Genomic DNA, 21,369 nt, shown 5'->3' on the forward strand with positions numbered 1-21,369 from the left:
AGTGCTCAACAAAGATAAAACAATTTAAATACCAACCAAAAAACAACCTATTAAAAATGTCAGATTAATAGATAAGAGGCAATGAAAGTGATAGTTTCATATATTGTAGTTAGACTCATGACAAATTAAAATTGATTCTGAGATGAAACTTCCCTGGTGGTCTAAAGGTTAAGACTCCCAATGCAGGGGGCATGGGTTGGATCCCTAGCTGGGGACTAAGATCTTACTGGCATGACCTAAAAAAAAATTGATTCAGAGATTAATACCCTTTAAAATTGGAGGGAAAACTAGACAGGGAGAAGTTAATTTCATCAAGAACTCAAAATCGGATAGAGTATTCTCTTAAGCAACAAATAGAAACCCGGACTTCCTAGAAGCCACTGCAAAAATAAAAACATAGCCAAGAGAACTCACCACCAGGACTTTCAAGATCCATCTAGATTTACTTAAGTGAGCATAGTTCATCATTCAACCATCTTTCTTTTCCCAACTTTCAAATGAGATAAACTTTGTTCACGAAACGCAAGAGGAAACTTTTATCAAGTGAGTCTTAACACAAGGGCCTTGAGTAACAGAGCTAAGACAACGTTTCAACAGCAGTTCTGAGGCCATATAACATGTGCCTCAGCTAGAACAAAAACTCATCTCAGACACTACATACAACTCTATACCTCTGCTCCCACCCCTCTTCACCTCGAATGCCTTCCCTGCATTTGCTTGCCCCTCTAAGCACAAGTTGGGGCTGGCAGGAAAAGCAGGCTCTCTCCACTGCCTGCTCAGCTGGCCTGCAGGCCCCCTTCCAGGCTGACTACAGGACTGGTGGCTAGGACATGCTGCCAGCTGCTGGAGCCACGTCGATGGCTTGGCTCTCGTGGCCCCTCAGTGAAGGGAGGCCCACAGCAGAGCCTGGCATGGACGCAGCACTATAGCCAAACTCCCCCAGTGCTGTTCTGAGTGACCCCTGGGGACAAGGAGGCAGGGGAAGGACCCAGCTCTGAGTGTGTGGAATAAAGGAAGTAGAGGCTCGGAGTGCCCCCAAGGCAAAGGAACACAATCGCCTGAACAGGACGTGGTGAAAGCAGCTCCTTCCCCTCTTAACCTTGCTGTGCCTCAGTTTCCTCTTCTGTAAAATGGGGATAATATTGACTCATGGGGTTATTGTGAGGATTAAAAGAGTTCTACGCATCAAGTGCTTAGAGATACAGTGCCTGACATACAGTAAATGTTCACTACTATTATTATTATTTTACTTTTTGCCCTCAGCACTCTTCTGTGTATATCCTAGACTCAAGCAATATATCTCCTGGCGGGGCGCACAGTACAGGGAGGTGACAGGAAAAGATTTCTGAACCTTTGAATTACTGGGAAGCCCTCAGCCTGAAGACAAGCTATGGGACCAAGTACTAGTTCATGATACACTGGAGGAGCCCTAAGCACGGAGGACTAGTCCAGTCCTGCCACTTAACTAGTGCCCTGGTGCCAGGGCCTAAGGCCTTGGGCACATCCTTGCTCTAGTCTGGGCCTCAGTTATTCACCTGCAAAATGAAAAGAAGGGACCCAACAATTCACTATGGATCCACATCATTTCAGTTCAGTTCAGTTCAGTCAATCAGTCGTGTCCAACTCTTTGCGACCCCATGAACAGCAACACGCCAGGCCTCCCTGTCCATCACCAACTCCCGCAGTTTACCCAAAATCATGTCCATTGAGTCCGTGATGTCATCCAATCATCTCATCCTCTGTCGTCCCCTTCTCCTCCTGCCTGCAATCTTTCCCAGCATCAGGGTCCTTTCAAATGAGTCAGCTCTTCGCATCAGGTGGCCAAAGTATTGCAGTTTCAGCTTCAACATCAGTCCCTCCAATGAACACTCAGGACTGATCTAATTTAGGATGGACTGGTTGGATCTCCTTGCAGTCCAAGGGAGTCTCAAGAGTCTTCTCCAAAACCACAGATCAAATCCATCAGTTCTTCTGTGCTCAGCTTTCTTTATAGTCCAACTCTCACATCCATACATGACTACTGGAAAAACCATAGCCTTGACTAGATGGACCTTAGTTGACAAAGTAATCTCTCTGATTTTTAATATGCTATCTAGGTTGGTCATCACTTTCCTTCCAAGGAGTAAGCATCTTTTAATTTCATGGCTGCAATCACCATCTGCAGTGATTTTGAAGCCACAAAAAATAAAGTCAGCCACTCTTCCCACTGTTTCCCCACCTGTTTGCCATGAAGTGATGGGACCAGATGCCATGATCTTAGTTTTCTGAATGTTGAGCTTTAAGCCAGCTTTTTCACTCTCCTCTTTCACTTTCATCAAGAGGCTTTTTAGTTCTCCTTCACTTTCTGCCATAAGGATGGTGTCATCTGCATATCTGAGGTTATTGGTATTTCTCCCAGCAATCTTGATTCCAGCTTGTGCTTCTTGCAGCCCAGCGCGTCTCATGATATACTCTGCATGTAAGTTGAATAAGCAGGGTGACAGTATACGGCCTTGACGTACTCCTTTTCCTATTTGGATCCAGTCTGCTGTTCCATGTCCAGTTCTAACTGTTGCTTCCTGACCTGCATATAGGTTTCTCAAGAGGCAGATCAGGTGGTCTGGTATTCCTATCTCTTTCAGAATTTTCCACAGTTTATTGTGATCCACACAGTCAAAGGCTTTGGCATAGTCAATAAAGCAGAAGTAGATGTTTTTCTGGAACTCTCTTGCTTTTTCGATGATCCAGTGGATGTTGGCAACTTGATCTCTGGTTCCTCTGCCTTTTCTAAAACCAACTTGAACATCTGGAAGTTCACGGTTCACGTATTGCTGAAGCCTGGCTTGGAGAATTTTGAGCGTTACTTTACTAGCGTGTGAGATGGGTGCAATTGTACGGTAGTTTGAGCATTCTTTGGCATTGCCTTCCTTTGGGATTGGAATGAAAACTGACCTTTTCCAGTCCTGTGGCCACTGCTGAGTTTTCCACATTTGCTGGCATATTGAGTGCAGCACTTTCACAGCATCATCTTTTAGGATTTGAAATAGCTCAACTGAAATTCCATCACCTCCACTAGCTTTGTTTGTAGTGATGCGTCCTAAGGGCCACTTGATTTCACATTCCAGGATGTCTGGCCCTAGGTGAGTGATCACACCATCGTGATTATTTGGGTCATGAAGATATTTTTTGTATAGTTCTTCTGTGTATTCTTGCCACCTCTTCTTAATATCTTCTGCTTCTGTTAGGTCCATGCCATTTCTGTCCTTTATTGAGCCCATCTTTGCATGAAATGTTCCCTTGGTATTTCTAATTTTCTTGAAGAGATCTCTGTCTTTCCCATTCTATTGATTTCCTCTATTTCTTTGCACTGATCGCTGAGGAAGGCTTTCTTATCTCTCCTTGCTATTCTTTGGAACTCTGCATTCAAATGGGTATATCTTTCCTTTTCTCCTTTGCTTTTTGCTTCTCTTTGGGACATCATAAAATGCATTTTCCCAGGCTGCAGCAAGTTTGGGAAAGGACTTTCCCAGACTTGAGAGTCCGGAAAGGGAGATGGAGAATCTGCATGTTAATAAGCTCCTTGGAGGATCTGGTGCTCAGTCATGTTGGAAAGTTATTGACTAGATAAGCTCGAAGGCCCTTTCCAATATTCACGTGCTAAATTAAAACAGTAGACTCCTGGAGCAAAAGGAGATTGGAGTGATCATACACCACCTTAGGGGCCCGGAGCAGGTGGCCACTTGCCTATGAGAGAGCTCCAGAAGAATAAGGCTAATGGTCTTGGTGCTCTCCCAGGGTTTAACCATCCCCAGAGGTGAGAAGTTATACTTTCTGTCTAAACAAATATTCTGTCTTGGCAATCTGCCTCCCACCCTGCAGATTTTGTTCCCACAGTTGCAGAGCAGGGCTAGTTGGTGCTCTTCCCCACAACCTGCACAACCTTGAGTGCTGTTTGAAGCCAGCCTGGTCCTAACAATACTACTGGGGAGATGGATCTTGATTTGGGCCCTTTCTCTCCATTCCTGCTGCCCTAGTTTATAGGCTGTTAATTCTTTTTGTTTGGACCATATAACAGCTTCCCAGCTAATCTTCTGCCCTTCAGTCTCTCCAGTCTTAAATCTCTCCTTTATGGGATCAAAAGTTATTTTCCTAACCCCAGTCCGATCACATGTCCCGCCCACTCACCTCCATGCCTATCAATCAAACCTTAATTCAGCCAATCATTCAAGGCCTTTCAGATTTAAAACCAAGCCACATTTTTGCTTTTATAGCTAATTGCATTTCTCTTCCATAACCCCTCTCTGGCCAAGAGTCATCTTGGGCTACCATTGACTATCTTGACTATTTTTGACAGAAAGTTCCCCAAACTTGAATACTGTGGAACTCCATTTCTCCTCTACTGCCTGTTTTTTGTGGCAAAATACTGATAACAGCTCATGGATACCAAGTGATTCATGGAACTCAGTTTGGGAAATACTCCCTATGCGCTTCCACCTGCTTATCAATAGCCTGACTCTGGGGTCTGCCCAGGTCTTGAACTCCAACTCAGGACAACTGCTAAGGTTGTCATGCCATCTGACATGACTGGTTTCTCTCCATCTGGCTGTTTTTGAATACCATCAAGGTTCTACAAAGACATGAAGAATCCAGAACATTATTCTGTCCCCATCCTTATTCCTCCTTTGCCTTCCCTCTTGAGCTGGTACTACATTTCCCCCCAGTGTTGAATTTCTCAAGGTCCATGTTGATTTACTTACATGAGCATAGGTGACCATTTCACCATTTTTGTTTTTCCAACTTTCAAATAAACAGCCTCCTCTTCTAATGAGCAATTTTAGCAGGTACATATCTACCTCTCTTGGGGTTATTCCCCTTTCCCACATCTACAATGGACGCTGTTGACTGATCATAGCACTTGCTCCCCAGCCCCAGATGTGATGATGTAGATTCAGAATCCTTCTCAACACTCTCCCCCAGACAGGTATTATCCATCAACCAAAGTTGGCATGCCAGTTGAGACAGTCCTACTTACCATCAATGACCTAGTTGATTAAATGGCTAATGTGTTTACTAGAAAAGTCTGTTGAGTTTCAGTTTCAACTCTCTTATGGAAACTCAAACTAGAGTAGTCTCTAGTTACATTCTATCTACTCTAGTCTTTGAGGCTGGAGGATCTGGGCTGTGGGGGAGGCTCTATTAGAAGTCTCATTTGGCATAAGAATTGTAATAAGACTGCCAAGGTCAGAAGGGCTTCAACTAAGAACTGTCTTGGGGCATTGTCTACGTTCCCTCTTCTCCTGCCAAGACCCACAGAAATGTCTGGTGAACTGGCTGGTGAGAGTGATTAAAAGTAGCACCTGAGAGGCTACAAAACAAATAAAAAACTACCTCTAGAAAGATGAATCTCTGGGGCAGAGAACAATTGGAGATGCCTTTGATGTCCCTAAGCAGCAGCAAGGTTTTCAATTTGGCCTGAACCAATGGAAAAATCATCATTGGAAACACTGATATCTTTGGTCAGATAGCAGGCTGCTCCAGTTTCTTCTCTCCTCCACCCCCTCCTTCTCCTCCAAGCTGATCACATTTCCTTGGTGATTTTCATGCTTAGTCAGTAGGTCTTAGGGGACAAGTGTCAATTCCATAGGGACATTCGGACCTTGTCCATATAAACTACTGTGTACTAATGTTATCCTCTGTATGGATTCTTCCTTCCTGTCCTCTTGCCAAAAGCGCTGATTAAACAACTACTATGTGCTATCTGGTAAGCACCACTATGGAAAGCATTTGAACTGCAAACAGGAGTCACCAGGGGAGGCTCTGTAGAGACAAAGATAATAGCACTGCGCAGATCAGCAGAAAAATGCATTTCAAGTTACGTTCTCTCTTCTTTAGATCTCAAAAGAGCTGTAACTGAGTGGGAGCAAATTGAAAGCCTGGCAGCTAGAACGCAGGAATTCCAGGGATTCTACAAAATCATGAAGAGGTGAACATAGGGTGAATACAAAACAGTCTCAAATCCAGAATACAACTGAGAGAGGTCAACAGAATACTTTCTAGCCTTTGATTATTACCTGGGATTGTTAAATTGTTTTATACATATTAACTCTCTAAATCCCCATAATAATGCTCTGAATTAAATATCTAATTATCATCACTCCAAAGATGAGAAATAGAGGCACAAGAGGTTAAATGACTTGCCCAAGGTCAGCAACTAGGAAGAAAGTGGTGGAGTCGGGACTTGAACTTATGTAGCTCTCATTGTAGCGTCCTAAACTACCTGAAATATGTATATTTAAACAACAAAGAAAGTGTTAATTCATGGACTGGAGTGGGATGGGGTGGATAATAACTGGATGGAGTTTTTGACCCAAAGATATTCTGTCAGTCAGAGATAGAAGTTTTGGGGACTTCCCTGGTTTCCCAGTAAAGAATTCATCTTGCAATGCAGGGGATACCGGTTTGATCCCTGGTCTGGGAACTAAGATTCCACATACCATGGAGCACACACATTGGCCACAGCTAGAGAGTCCATGTGCCACAACAAAAGATCTCTCATGACAGAACAAAGACCCCATGTGCCACAACCAAGACCCAACGCAGCCAAAAATAGCTTTTTGTTTGTTTTCTTTTTGTTGTTTGTTTGTTTTGGCTGTGCTGTGCAACTTACAGAATCTTAGTTCCCCAACCAAGGATTGAATCTCAACCCTCCAAAGTAAGACAGTGGAGTTCTAACCCTTGGACTGCCAGGGAATTCCTGATAGAAGGGTTTTGACAGATGGGAAGCTCAGAGTGCCTAGCATGCCCTCATGCTTCTAAGGAAGGACACACAAATGCCAGTCGCTCCCCTAGACTCATTCAGATCTGCTGGTGTGCCCTTGACAGATGGATGACTGGGGCTCAGGGCCTGAGCCAGATTATAGTGTTCATGTTCTTTAACGCCAGACACGGAGACAGATCTGCATGGGTCCCTGTAAAAGCAACCTATATTTTTGACTAGAAAAACATGTGATGTAATTAGTAGTGCAGCAGTGTTGCTGGTCCTAGAAGCCTGAAACCCTACCCTCTACACTAGACTCTACTACCTACTGTCCCTTGATTTGGTTTCTTCATCTGTAAATAGTCCTTCATCCAGTAAACAATTTTGAGTGCCTCTCTGTGCCAAGTACCGCATGCTAAACTCTGAAATCACCAAGTTGGACTTGGTAGTTGGCCCCCAAAGATCTATTTACTGGCAGAGACAGACAGGGAAAGGGGTGTATTATGATGCCCCGTGTCCTCTCCAGAGACTAGGGAAGGCCCTACTCTGGAGGGCCGCACCCTCCTCCCTGGGAGTCAGTGAGCAGCAAATGAGATCACACCGCGGAAAGTGCTTGGTAAACAACAGAGGGTGAGGATGAGGTGTGCTGGGAAGAGGGAAGGGCTATAACCCAGGAACTGTCCGCAGTGTCTGGAGACCTTGGGCAGGCAGCTGACCAAGCTAAGTGCTCAGTCTGGGGCTGGGCACCCGGGTGAGGCCTCCTGGATGCGAGGGGACCAAACCTGAAGCCCTTGAGTCGCTGTCCCAGCAGGCTGAGCCCAAACCTTGCAACCTGGCCAAGCTTCTCTGCCAGGCAGGAACCTAAACCTGTGTGATGTTGCCTGGGACTAGGTGCTTTTGCGGCACTGCGCCACCCACCACCTCTTCTGGGTGGCTGGAACGTGGCAAAGGCCAGGTCACCCCTCTATTGGGCAGCCCATGAAGCCCGATTCCCACGAATCCCCTTATATAATGAATATCCCCAAGAAACGCAGGCCCTAGGTGACGCCAGCTACTACCATTCTCTGTGCTAAAGCGCCACCTAGAGGTCAGCTCTAGCTCAAACGGTTGTGTGGGTTCGTCTCACCATTTCTCTCGCCAGGAAAACGTGGGAAAGAGATGTTCAAAGGACTAAAAGGCAAGAAAACAGCAGGTGACAGGTAAGAGGACCCCATCATTCCTCCACCAGGCCCCCTGTCACTTGCTGATGAGATAGTCAAGGGCTGAAATGTCTCAGCTTCTCACAGGTCAGGGTTTCCTCCATGACTAGGGACCAGCGTGAGAATGTCACTGTATCTCACATACTGGAAACTCTAGATCCAAACAGCAAGCATGCCCAGAAAACCCTCCAGTTTGCCCTGCAGCCTAGACCCCAGTCCATCTGCTCCTCCTCTCCTACCCCAAAGTTTAGACTCCCTGTCTAGCTTGGGAGAACAGGTTTTTCGGTGGACAAGCCCTCCTCCTAGCGAGAGTTTGCTGATGCTGCTTACATTTCTGGGATCGGCTACCCTATGCTGAGCATGAACACACATTTATCGTGGGCCATTTATTCAGAAGTAGCCGGATGAATCTACAGAGGCATCAAAAATAAGCCAATACTTCAAAATCAACACAGAGTTATTTTTTCCTGAAGAAAATCCAAGCCAGATGGTAGAGTATCAAGAAAAGTAAGCCAAAGCTCCCAAACTGAGCAAGGATCCCTTTTTTAAACCCTCTTACTTTAGGTTTTTCTCTTCAATCTTTTGCCAGACCTGCAATTTAGTTTCCTACTACTAAGCTTTTTTAATTCAAGTATAATTGGAAAACAAGAGACATAAAATATTCAATCTCCCATATTATCCATCAAAGTGTCCTAGTTCTTGCTGCTTGGAGATAGCACTATGTGTAGATCCATGGAATGCTCACAGAGACAATACATCTTTGCCTGCAGGCAGCTTCTGGTCGCTCTCCACACCAAGGACAATTCAAACACAGGGCAACCCTGAGGAGCCTTAGGAAAACTAGAATGATGTTTTGAATCTATTTTTAAAAAGCCATAGCTGTTTACCATGGATAAAGTGCAGTCCACTGACTGGCCGAAGGGGCCAGAGGAAATGAAGTTGCCATTTCCCTTTGCCTATACTCTCAAGCAAGGTGGATGAACTAAATTCCCAGGTGGTACAGTGGTAAAAAATCTGCCTACCAATGCAGGAGATGCAAGAGACTCGGGTTCAATCCTCTGGGTCAGGAAGATCCCCTGGAGGAGTAATAGCAACCCACTCCAGCATTCTTGCCTGGACAATTCCATGGACAGAGGATCCTGGTAGGCTACAGTCATGGGGTCGCAAAGAGTTGGACATGACTGAGCAACTGAACACACACACATGCTAAATCTAGTAAATCCAATTTGCTTCTGCTGGTTCCAACAATTCACTCGGTGATCACACAATCTTGATGTGAGATTCTGAGATAGTATGATTATTGCTGTCTTTCAGAGAAAGAAACTGCATAATTTTCCTATAAGTGAAGCAGCCAAGATTCGAACTCAAGTGTTCTGCTTCCAGTTTTCCCAAGGTCAACATCTCTCTTGGCATGATGTCAATGTATTAAGTACTAAAAAGAATGTTCTGAAAAACAATTCAGTCTGCCACAGATTGTTGCAAGAATTCTTACAGTCATCAGTACTACACAGCAAATGGAATTTGTAGACCAAGGATGACCCTCATTCAGGGTCACTGGAGGTCAGTTCATACAACACACTTTCTGGGAGGATCAATATTTCTCCAACAAAAAGATTTCTTTAGACTTTGGTTCCAACTTCATTCCTTTCATTTAAGCTAGACAGGTTCTTTGCCCCCTATAAAATCCCATGCAAGTGTTGTAATTATTATACTCTGATAAAGTGAGTTCCTTCCTGGGGCTGGGAGACTGGGTGAGGCCACCTGGATGCAAGGGGACAAAGCCTGAGGCCCTTGGCTAGCTATCTCAGCAGGCCAAGCCCAAACCTTGCAGCCCTAGCCAAGAATGAAGAACCACTAAACAATAACTAGAAGAAACAAAGACACAATAGGGACAGTGGTGTGGGTCTCTCTGTGCCCAGAAAAACCAGTATTTCAGAGCTGGAATGGGGCCTCTGAGAGCATCTGATGACTTTCCAAATGCTCTCTTGGCAGATGATATCAAGACCCAGCAGTTAAGCTACTTTCCAAGATCACATGGTCAGCAAGTGGCACAGCTGATCAGAATGTCAGTCCAATTGATTTCTAGCTAAAGGTACTTTTTTGTTTAACCATAGATTCAGATTGTATCTTGTTTCTAAATAAAATCCAACTAGGAACCCAAATCTCTGGGGCTACCCTTGAAATGACCCTTGAGGGAAACTTGACATTCCTTATCTTGAGCTGTTTGAGATGGGATGGGATGGGGATGGGATGGGAAGGGGAGAGCAGGGACAGGAGGGAAGGGGTTCTTGGGTGCCCATAACAATAGCTGATAGCTGAAGTTTTTCCCACAGTTTGCTGGGAACTGTGCTTAGTACTTTAAATGTATTACCTCCTCACAACAACAGGATATGGTAGGCATGATTCTTTCTACTTTACAGAAAAGGACAACAAGGCACAAGACTTGAGATTTCACAATGTGTAAGAAGTGAAGGCAGGAAGGGAACAGCTCTGTTCTACCAAAGACGGTGCTTCAAATCACCGACTTAAAAACTGTATGGTTAATGCAGGGCCCAGGGAAACTCAAAATTTTGTTGGTCGTAAGAAATCCTCACATATCAGTCAGTTGTCCCTGCAGAAAAGCACAGCTCTACTGAGCATGAAAGAGGGTATTTCCACCATGGATGGCAGATGGGGTACTTAGGAGTTTAGTTTTTTTGCTTCTTCTGCCCAAAGTCTCTTACCGGGGCATGAGAGAAGAGTAGGATGAGCAATATGGAAGGGAACGTTCAGGACTGGAGGTTTAGTGGAGACAGAAAGGAAACAGGTTTGCTTTCTAAGCCAATGTGTGTGTGCTAAGTCACTTCAGTTGTGTCCAATTCTCTGTGACCCTACAGACTGTAGCCCTCCAGGCTCTTCTGTCCATGGGAATCTCCAGGCAAGAATACTGGAGTGAGTTTTCATGCCCTCCTCCAAGAGATCTTCCCAAGCCAAAGGTATTCTAAAAGCCCACTCTGCCTTCAAGAGCTACAAAAGAAACTCTGTGTCATTCTTATTATTTTTTTTTCAAACCCTCCCCCTGACCCCTCCCCACCTATGCCATTCTTAAATTCTGTCACTACCCTCAGTAACCATTTGACTAACAAATCCTGCATCTGCTAGAATTTGAATTAGACACAAGGAAAGACTTCTGGGGAAAATGAACCAGTCATCTCTGTAAACTGGAATTTCTCTTTATAGACTCCCTTTCCTGGAGTAAGGAAAGTAATATACCCAGCCAGTTCTTAAGGGCTTCTCTAAATTAAGGCTGAAAGGAAGAAACATTGAGACTTTTAACAGGGGAAGACAAGGAGGCAGTTTTCAAACTTCTTCCCTCCTCGGGTATTAAAGTCTTTCCACCTCAAAGGACCTTCCAAAAATGGTACATATTCACAGGTAAGACAGGTGACTAAGGTGTCAGAGAAGACTGAAGCTTGTGGAGGAGTGGGGCCCGGGAGGCAAAACTCCAGCCAACAGGATGCATTGCTTTTTCCCCAAACCTGCAGTTCATTGCGATTTATTCTGTGCTTCTCCAGAAGTCAAAAGTCCTCAACGTTACACACTTGAGTCTTAACCTGAACTTCCTTTTCAGTAAGAGCTCATCTGTGTGGTCCCCATGCCACCTCCAGATTACTCAAGAACAGGGCCCTGGAAGCAGCAGTAATTCACTGTTTGATGATAACTGTATTTCTTCTCTGCACTAACTGTTCCTAGCATGGAACATATACTCATGCACTTGTCTCTGGAGCTTGCCCAGAAGAATAAATAACTCAAGCTAGCCTCTAGCACTGTGACCTTAACCACATGTCTATTGTTTTTGAGAGAGAGGAATTCACACAGCCTTTGACGGCACATTTTAAAAAGACAAAAAATCAAACTACTTGATCTGGCATATGACTCAAAAGCAGCCAGTCATTCCACATATGGGATTCCACTTACTGATTTAAAAACCTGGCCTCTCCTTTGGAAAGAAGAATAAAACAGAAGCTTAAATGCACTTACCTCTAAATGCTTCAAATACTTTGCTTTTGGATCCAGATGCACTCAACATACAATCATTCATGCCGTAAACACGTGTCACTTTTTGTGTTCTGGCAAAGCATCGTTCAGTACTGCAGTCACTGTTGTTGCAACCACTGTGAGGCTGGCGATGTGCGATACTTCAGAACTCCAAGCAAGCCAGTCAGTGTTTGCCGGTTTCATTTCCAGTCTCTACAGTGCATTTCAGTAGATACAGCATCAACTGGTGTCAGAGAAGCAGCAGCAGCTCAGCAGAAGCCCATGGGCTTCAGACCATGTGACTACACAACTCACTTAGCCTGAGTTGTAAGAAAATTCTACCAACCTGGCTGGGTTACTGAAAGACTGAATTAGTTTGCTGGGGCTACTACAACCAAAGACCACTGAGTGGATGGCTGAAATGACAGAAGTTTATTTTTTCACAATTTTGCAGTCTGGAAGTCCAACGTCAGTATGTCAGCAGGTCTGGTTTCTTGTGAGGCCTCTCGGGGGCCTGCAGATGACTGCTTTCTCACTGCATCCTTCTTGCATGTGGTCTTTCTTCTGTGCACTTGCAAGTCTGGTGCCCAGATTTCTTCTTGGTAGAAAGACACCAGTTATATTGGATTATGGCCTACACTAAAGACTTCACTTTAACATAATTACCTTTAAAGACCTTACACGGTCACATCCTGGGGTACTGGAGATTAGAGCTTCAACATGTGAATTTGGGGGGCAGGGAGGTGGGGCACAGAATTCAGCCCATAACAAAGACTAAATGACAAAGTAAGGCCTTGATAAAAAGTTCATTTTTTCCTTTCTAGGCATGGGGTAAGAACCTGTGCTTTGAAATCATGAAGTGTAACTTTAACTCCTGCTTCTATTGCATGTTAATTATGTGAATTTGTCTAAGTTACTTATTTCAACATCTGTAAAAACCTCCTGCAGGGCTTCCCTGGTGGTCCAGTGGTTACGAGTCTGCCTTGTAATGCAAGGGACATCAGTTCAATCCCGGTCCAGAAAGATCCCTCCTGCCGTGGGGAAGCTGAGCCCCATATGCCATAACTAATGAGTCTGCACTCCGGAGCCTGTGCTCTGGAGCCCGTGAAACACAACTACTGAAGCCTGCATGCCTAGAGCCCATGCTCCGCCAGAGAAGCCACCACAGTGAGAAGCCGGCACACCACGACTAGAGAGTAGCTCCCACTCACCCCAACCAAAAAAAGCAGCAACGCACACCCAGCACAGACAAAAGTGAATAAATAAAATTTAAAAAAAAAACACCTCCTCAAACCACTGTTGTGAAGACGAAGTGCTGAGTATGTGACGTGCTTAACAATACCTGAAAGGGGTAGGCAGAATGTGTTTGCTAAAATTGATTATTTGTTCCCAGCAGTAACTGACTGATGCTACCAGACCACCTTCCTTGCCTCCTGAGAAACCTGTATGCAGGTCAAGAAGCAACAGTCAGAACTTTACATGGAACAACTGATGGGTTCAGAATTGTGAAAGGAGTAAGACAAGGCTGTATACTGTTACCCTGTTTATTTAACTTACATGCAGAGTACTTCATATGAAGTGTCACATGGATGAATCACAAGCTGGAATCAAGACTGCCAAGAAAGAAAGCAACCTCAGATATGCAGATGATACCACTCTAATGGCAGAAAGCAAAGATGAGCTAAACAGCCTCTTGATGAGGGTGAAAGAGAAGAGTGAAAATGCTGGCTTAAAACTCATACATTCAAATAACTAAGATCATAGCATCCTGTCTCATCACTTCATGGCAAATAGAAGAGGAAAAAATGGAAGCAGTGGATGGTGACTGCAGTCATGAAGTTAAAAGGCACTTTTGCTCCTTGGAAGGAAAACTATGACAAACCTAGACAGCAGATTAAAAAGCAGAGATATCACTTTGCTGACAAAGGTCCATATAGTCAAAGCTATTGCTTTTCCAGTAGTCATGTACAGATGTGAGAGTTGAACCATAAAGAAGGCTGAGTGCTGAAGAATTGATGCTTTTGAATTGTGGTGCTGGAGAAGACTCTCGGGAGTCCCTTGGACAGCAAGATCAAACCAGTCAATCCTAAAGGAAATCAACTCTGAATATTCATTGGAAGGACTGATGCTGAAGCTCCAATACTTTGGCCATCTGATGCAAAGAGCTGACTCATTGGAAAAGACCCTGATGCTGAGAAAGACTGAAGGCAAAAGAAGAGGGTGGCAGAGGATGAGATGGTTAGATAGTATCACTGACTCAATGATCATGAGTCTGGGTAAACTCCAGGGGATCGTGAAGGACCAAGAAAGCCTGGTGAGCTGCAGTCCATGGGGTCATGAGGAGTCAGACAGGAGTTAAGAGACTGAACAACAACGGTGCTTCTTACTTGTCTCTTTTTGTCAGGAGCTTTGGGAACTGTCTTTGATGTTGCCCTATGACCTAAATAAACAAAGCGACCAAACTTGACCTTAGAAATTTCAAGATTTCTTGAAAAAAAAAAAGAAATTTCAAGATTTCTTGATTGGCTGAAAAAAGCAGCAGAGGTGGCAGATGGAACATTCCCTATAGAGCCTTGATTACACAAGGCTTAGTGTATTTTACAAACATGTAGATCCTAGCAACTGGCCCTGCAACACAGACAGCTTCAACACTGGGTTACAAGCTTCTAAATAGCTGAGGGCAAACAAATACCTTTCATAACTCAGCAGGACTATTACTTGGGCCCTAGTACATCACACTTCAAGACAAAAAAAAATGATAAAATCATGGCATTTTTCTTCATTACACCTAATAAGAAAATGACAGTGTGTTTCCCTACCAGGAATAAAGTAAAAATCAGCTTCCACTGTACATTTCCAGTCCAGTCGTTGACCATATTGAAAGTAATCAATGCCCAGAAGGCTTTTATTCCAATGTTTGTCTGTAAGCACTCTTCAGAACTGGAAAAATATCACAGTGGGAAAAATTCTGAACATGAGTCAGAAGTTCTGAATTCAAATCCTGACTCTACTGCCTAAAAGCTTTTTCACAGTTTGATGATCTCAATGAGCCATTTGTGCTAACTACAGAAAAGTAGATTAAAATCCTCTGCCCAATCCACATCTTAGGAGTACTGTGTGAGTCAAACAAAGTGTTTGTGGAACATGCCTCAAAGAATAAACAGCAGCAGAGGTGACGATGGGATCAGCATTATGAGCTTGGCCTTCAAAGAGTTGACAAACTCAAAGGAAATAGCCCCTAAAACCATACAGCAAGGAGGCTGACCAGAATACTGACATTCTTCAAGTATCTTATTAAAGATTTACCAGATAGAAAACACAGTCTTCAAATTCTTGATGCAGAAAGCACTCTTATTTATTTCAGTTGTACTGGATCTTCATTGCTCTACACCAGCTTCTAGAGAGAGCAGGGGCTACTCTCTAATTGCACTGTGCAGGCTTCTCATTGCCATGGCTCCTCTTGCTGTGGAGCACAGCCTCTAGGCACACAGGCTCAGTAGTTGCGGCTCTCAGGCTCTGGAGCTCGGGCTCAGAAGCTGTGGCACATGAGCTTAATTGCTCTGCAGCATGTGGGATCTCCCTGGACTAGGGATCCAACTAAAGTCTCCCGGATTGGCAGGCAGATTTGTTACCACTGAGCCTCCAGGGAAGTCCAGCACTCTTCCTTTCTAACAAACTGTCAGATGTGTTTCTTTCCATCCACCAGGCATACAGCACCACAGTGGGCAGCATAAGGGAGGAAGAGGAGAATGAGCAGTGCCCGCCTGGGGCAGCTCACAGTGCAGGCTGCGTGCACCCAAGGCAGGCTGGAGGCTGTGTGCGACGGCTACACATGGCAGGAACTAGAGGAGAGCAGCCTTTCCCCATTTTAACTTGTACAGCTATTTGGAGACCGTCTCAAAAGGATCACAAACTTTAAAATGCACCATTTCATTCCTGTCCTTTAGGCAAGAAAAGACCAGAACATCATCATGTATTTTAGCTTTATTGAAGACATTACCGTAGACAAACAAGTAGACAAACACATGCTTTATAAAATATACATTCTCATGTGTGAGAAAATATAAATAGATACTAGGAAGGGCCACACTGAACGACAACTTGGCTTATAATTCTCTTTACATACATCGAGTACCACAGCAGCTCAGACTGACATCCTCTGACAGGTAAAAAGGGAGAAAGGGAAAGGAGAGGGAGAAGTAGTCTCTCGATGGATCAAGAGGCCACTTTAAGTAGCCAAGAGATATCCAAAGAGCACTTGACCACCTGCTGATCAATTAGAAATGACAAAAGATCACTTCACTCCTTACATTTGAAAACAGGTTCAAATCAAGCTGTTTCTTTACCTTCACCCCACCTGTTGGTAGAGATTATTAGAACTGCTAAGAAACACTCAACATACAACCTTGAGGGAGCAGGTCCAAGTATTACTCCTCACACATGCACAGGTACACACACACACACACACACGTCCTTCACTACCCACAAAATCTCCAGGTGATTCATGGGCTTTCAGGTGTTGTTAAGAGAAGTTTGTAACATATCTCAATTCAGAACATGTTACTTTTGTCAACAAACCAAGCAGTTGTGAAAGAGAGGAACTGAGGAAAGGAAGGAAGGAAGGAGAAAGGAAAGAAAGAGGAAGAAGGAAGAAAATTAAGGTTAACTGATGTTGACTTAGACTGTACTCCAAACAAAAAAGTTTTAGGTTAGAAGCAAGAGGGAAAAACATCTGCCAAAACTGAACTAGGAAAGAGACCACGTAATGGAAAAATGAAACGTTACTAACAGGTTGCCTAGCAATCTTAACTCAACTTTCTTGAGGTCCAGTTGCTTCACAATTACTTCTATAATTTGCATAAGAAGCAAAATAAGAAATGGAAGATGTAGCATAAAATGACAGCCAATTTACCTCTGTTAGTTCACCACTCCTTTGGCATTTCTGTGGCTATGAACACGATTAGAAGAGGCCACAACACACTTGGGTAAAACACTGGGTACAAAACACCACCACAATCCCATTCCCATTCCCATTCCCATGGAGTCCCATTGATACAGAAATGGTGAGGGGGTGGGGAATAAAAAAAAAAAGAAACAGGAATAAAAATTAAAGAGTAAAGGGGTTATAAGCTGTAACATTTTTTTATTACGGTAACGCCATTTGGCTTAGGAACATTATAGATTTCCTCAAAAGAATAAGCCCAGTTTCAGGTTTGCATTAACACAGAACAGGCTCCTTTTGTCAACCAAAGAACATAATCTTTTAGTTAAAAATAAATTTTTAAAAATTATACAGTAAACTTACTGTATACAAAGGATTCTGAAGGACGAAGATTTTAGACTGTCTGACTGCTTCTGGAGAATTCCAATGATAAAACTGCAAGAGGGTTTAAGTCATCTTGTCCATATTCCATTTCAATACAGAAATTTCTCCAATGCTCTTAATAGATGATTACTTGGCTTCTGTGCATACTTCTCCCATCAAAGGCTGATTATTCCTATTGTCAGACAAATCTAATTTTTAGAGTGTTAGGATATATAGAATTATTGGCAAGTGTATAAACTCTATTTCCCTGTAACTTCTGTCCCACTGATATGACCCCTGTCCAATGGAATAAAAAGAGTTCATCTAATCCTTGTTCCCTATGACAACCCTCTACATAACTAAAGACTTTATCTCTCCCTCTTCTTAGGAAAATGGGTAAGATTCTTGAGTTGCTTAACATCTTAATGTTTCTTTTACAACCTCCCAATGGGCAACATGAAGGTAACTGTTTTTAAACATGACATTTACCTTACAGAAGTATACACATTTAAAGCATTATAAGATGGCACATTAGAGGGGACAGCACTTTGGGCTGGGTTTCTGGTACTTCCTGTTCTACAGATTCACCTGCATCTAGGGAAACCACATCAGAGGCTGAATGACAGAAAGCCAACAGGGTACACTTGTAGATTCTGTGGCAGAGAAGCTTGAAGTACAAGAAAAACATTATTTCTTCTTCAAGGTAGGCTTACAGAATCAGTCTCAGAGGGGCACAAACAAATGAAGAGAATGTATGCATCCCTACTGTTATGAAGTGGTAATTGGGTGGGGGACAGAGTATTTCTCTCGGCATTTGTTTGCCTTGCTCTTACAACATTTCTGATTAAATCGGTGGCAGGCAGACATTACATGGCTGGGAGGAAACAATGATGAGCCACTAATCCTGTTTATAGCAGAGCATCTGCTTGGTCAAAAACACACAGTAATGAAAAATTTCAGGAATTCCACCTCCTAAGATTAGAATTTATTAAATTTACTATTTTTAAGACCAGGGGTAGACTATCCCCATTTAACCAAATTCCTGACTAGTTTTTTAGGCGAGTGTTTTTATTTAGGAAAGCTAGCAATATCTGGGAGGACATCTCAGCCAGCTGACACAACAGAGAACCTGGCTACACAGGAGCAGCCTGACACCAGGGGCAGTAGAGGGTCCACTGCTAAAGGAGAAGTTTTCTGGAGCACTGGTTTTGTCCTCTCACATGTAATGGCTGATGCTCACTGCAGCCTTGCTCTAACTCCACCTTTCTCACTGAAGAAAGTCCATCAGAATGTGCGTCAGAGTACTATAATTAGAAGAATGACCTTGAATACATTAGAAAGGTAAGTCATAAACTGGTCACTAATTAGCAGTGGCATACCTCTCAACAGATTCAGATACTCTGGTGTGCTGTAACACACCAAGGGTGGTTCTCAATCTAGTCAAGATTCTTCACGTTTACTGATACTGTTTTTGAAGCTGAAGGTATTTTCTCCTCATGAAAGGTTCTTATAGCATTACTCCTGCTATAGAGGAAATAAATCTGGCTCAAGTCAGAGTAAGCAGCATCACTCCTGTTCTACTCTAACAAATATTTCATGAAAGCAGCTTTTTATTAGAGTAGATAATCCTCCTTGATTCCTGGAGGGACCACAGATTCATAGAACGTTACAGCTGGAAAGGGCTTTAGAGCATCTAGTAAAACATCGTTTCACAAATGAAAAAGTCAGGCTGAGAAGTAAAGAGACTTGCCCTTTATTATACAACTTGTAAGCAGCAGAGCTAAAACTAAATCAGGTTTCTTGATTCTAAGTCAGCCCAGTACAAGCTACACTATTAATACAACCTAGTAAGTAAGAAGAGGGATCCAAAATTGAAAGGAGAAGAAAACAGTGGTACTTAAGTTCAAAATGAAAATGAATGAGGCTATTTAAAAAGGAAAAAAAAAGAAAGATGTGGTAGTATAAAACAGCTACAAAGTGCTACTGCCTATGGGACAAAAACAGGATTGAAAACTAGTATGATATTCAGCCAAACTTCTTGGCAAAGAGCTGAGAAATTACGTAAAGTTTAAAACCCTTGAAATGTACAATGACTTAAAAACTGATATTTTCATTTAAGTGACTGAATTCATCTAGTACATAACTACTCCTCACTAAACTCAGAGGACAGAATCCGACAGCCTTTCTTTCTGAAAGCAGAAAGAAAGAAGAGCTTTAGTTCATTACACTTTATTACAGCACTAAGTCTTTTGTTAACATAAAGCCTTCTGCTATCAGAAATTCAAGAAAACATTTTGGCTTAAATAATCACTTGTACAAAACAAGGACCATGCTGAAGTTTTATGAGTTTCTGCATGTTCTTCCCCATAGCAGTATTCCCTTAAGATATACTGTGCATTGGCAAAAGAGATATTAAACTGTTTAAAACAAACACACACAGAGAGAAAAACACCAATCTTTGGTTTCCTCATCAACAAAGTACTTTGCTGAACGAAGATATTCCCAAAACAAGTTTTCCTTTATCTATGTGTATATGGCAATAACAAGACTACTAGTCTTTTGAAAGTCTTTTTATGCTAGAAAGATTATATTACCTGGCACTTGTAAACAGATGACAAATGATTAGATGTATGAATCTTTAGGTATCAAGAAAGTGGTTAATTACACCAAGATTGTGTTTGTGTGCACGCAATCACTAGGTACCGTGCTTCTATACTTATTATACTTCTTAACAAGTATGTATTCAAAACTCGAAACAAAATCTTTGGATTCACTAAACCAAGTTGTACAAAATCTGTGGTCTGAGAAGCTGTTGTCAATATTATAACTGGATATTATATATATAATTTTAGCATATCAAAAATATTTACATTGCAACACATATGATCAATGAATACAAAAATTATTTATAAATGCACATATATTTACAATGAGACCCCTGAACCAAAAAAGAGAGAGAGTCACAAGAATACAAAACTCTTGACCTGGTAACAATTGGTCAAGTCTGGGATTCCTGTCGACGACCTTGAATATCAAAGCCCCACTCTCAACTATTCGTTTAAAATCACTGCAGAATCCCAGGCACACGTCCCAGGGGCCTCCAAAGTTATTTCTCTTCCTTGGAAGGCAAAACAAAATGGCGTTGTTTATTCAGGGTCATTCTGTAGGTTGAGACAATCCAAGGTGTTTAAGCAGCAAGAAGACTCTTCCTAAGAGGCCATGCACACCTGGGCACATCCCGGCAGAACCATCAGAAAGCACTTTGTCCTTTATCTTCCTCTGCCCGGGTTGCACATTTTCTATTAGATGTACCCATTTCGGTCAGCCGTTACCCTTTCTTCATCAAGTATAAGCCAAACGAATGCCCAGCCTACCTTGGTGTGGTCAGATAGAATTGTAGACGTAAGTAAAGCAAATGCTGACTCTGGGGTTTCTTCTGAACTCTGAGGTAGTAAATACAAAATCAACTAATCTGAGTCTGCTGAAATTTCATCCTAGAGTGAGTTTCATGTGCCCTCACTGCCATCTTGAATGTTCCGAGTCCTACTAAAATCAAAAGTGTGGTCGTGTAACCTGTGACAGGGTATGGGGGAAGTGGAACAGTCTGGATCACTCTCTGCCAGGCCCTCGTTTTGATGGAGTGGTGATGACTCAAGGACTGACTGCTGGGGAAAAGGAGGATGAGGCATACCTGGTTCTCTGCTTATGTTCCACAGAGGCCGCTGCAAGGTTTCTGAGAATGAAAGACAGTAATAATTACCAGTGGTGAATGGAAGTTTAAACTTTCTAAGACTTAATTTTCTTCTACCAAGTCTTCAAAGAAATAAAGATGCCCAATATTCCTAAATAAGGACATTAAGATCAAATTTATACTTGCCATTTTTCCTTTAACGACCAAAACAAGAAAAGAAAACAAAAACTGGAACTATGGTCTTTCAAACAGTTCTAACCAACAACCTCACCAATTAATTACTGAAATTGTGCTATGTGTGATCTACTTTCACCTATTATTGGTGTTTCTGCTACTATAAAAATGAAAGCTTAAAATTCTTTATACACATGCAAACAGACTAAAAGAGAATTAGTATCCAAATAGTAATGAAAGTTGCATA

General features: G+C 42.8%; 1 protein-coding gene across 3 annotated transcripts in view; it reads right to left on the bottom strand.

Annotated features, from left to right (window-relative positions):
• Window positions 1-15,918: 15,918 nt before the first annotated feature.
• Window positions 15,919-21,369, bottom strand: part of LRIG2 (leucine rich repeats and immunoglobulin like domains 2) — a 62,140-nt gene continuing 56,689 nt past the window's right edge. For all 3 annotated transcript variants that reach the window (XM_061121121.1, XM_061121122.1, XM_061121123.1), the window contains one exon: window positions 15,919-20,990. In XM_061121121.1, the coding sequence (XP_060977104.1) occupies window positions 20,764-20,990 (227 nt within the window). In that variant the 3' untranslated portion in view covers window positions 15,919-20,763. The remainder of the gene's footprint in view (window positions 20,991-21,369) is intronic.

The sequence above is a fragment of the Dama dama genome, chromosome 20 (assembly GCF_033118175.1).
Source record: "Dama dama isolate Ldn47 chromosome 20, ASM3311817v1, whole genome shotgun sequence".
Classification (NCBI taxonomy): Eukaryota; Metazoa; Chordata; class Mammalia; order Artiodactyla; family Cervidae; genus Dama; species Dama dama.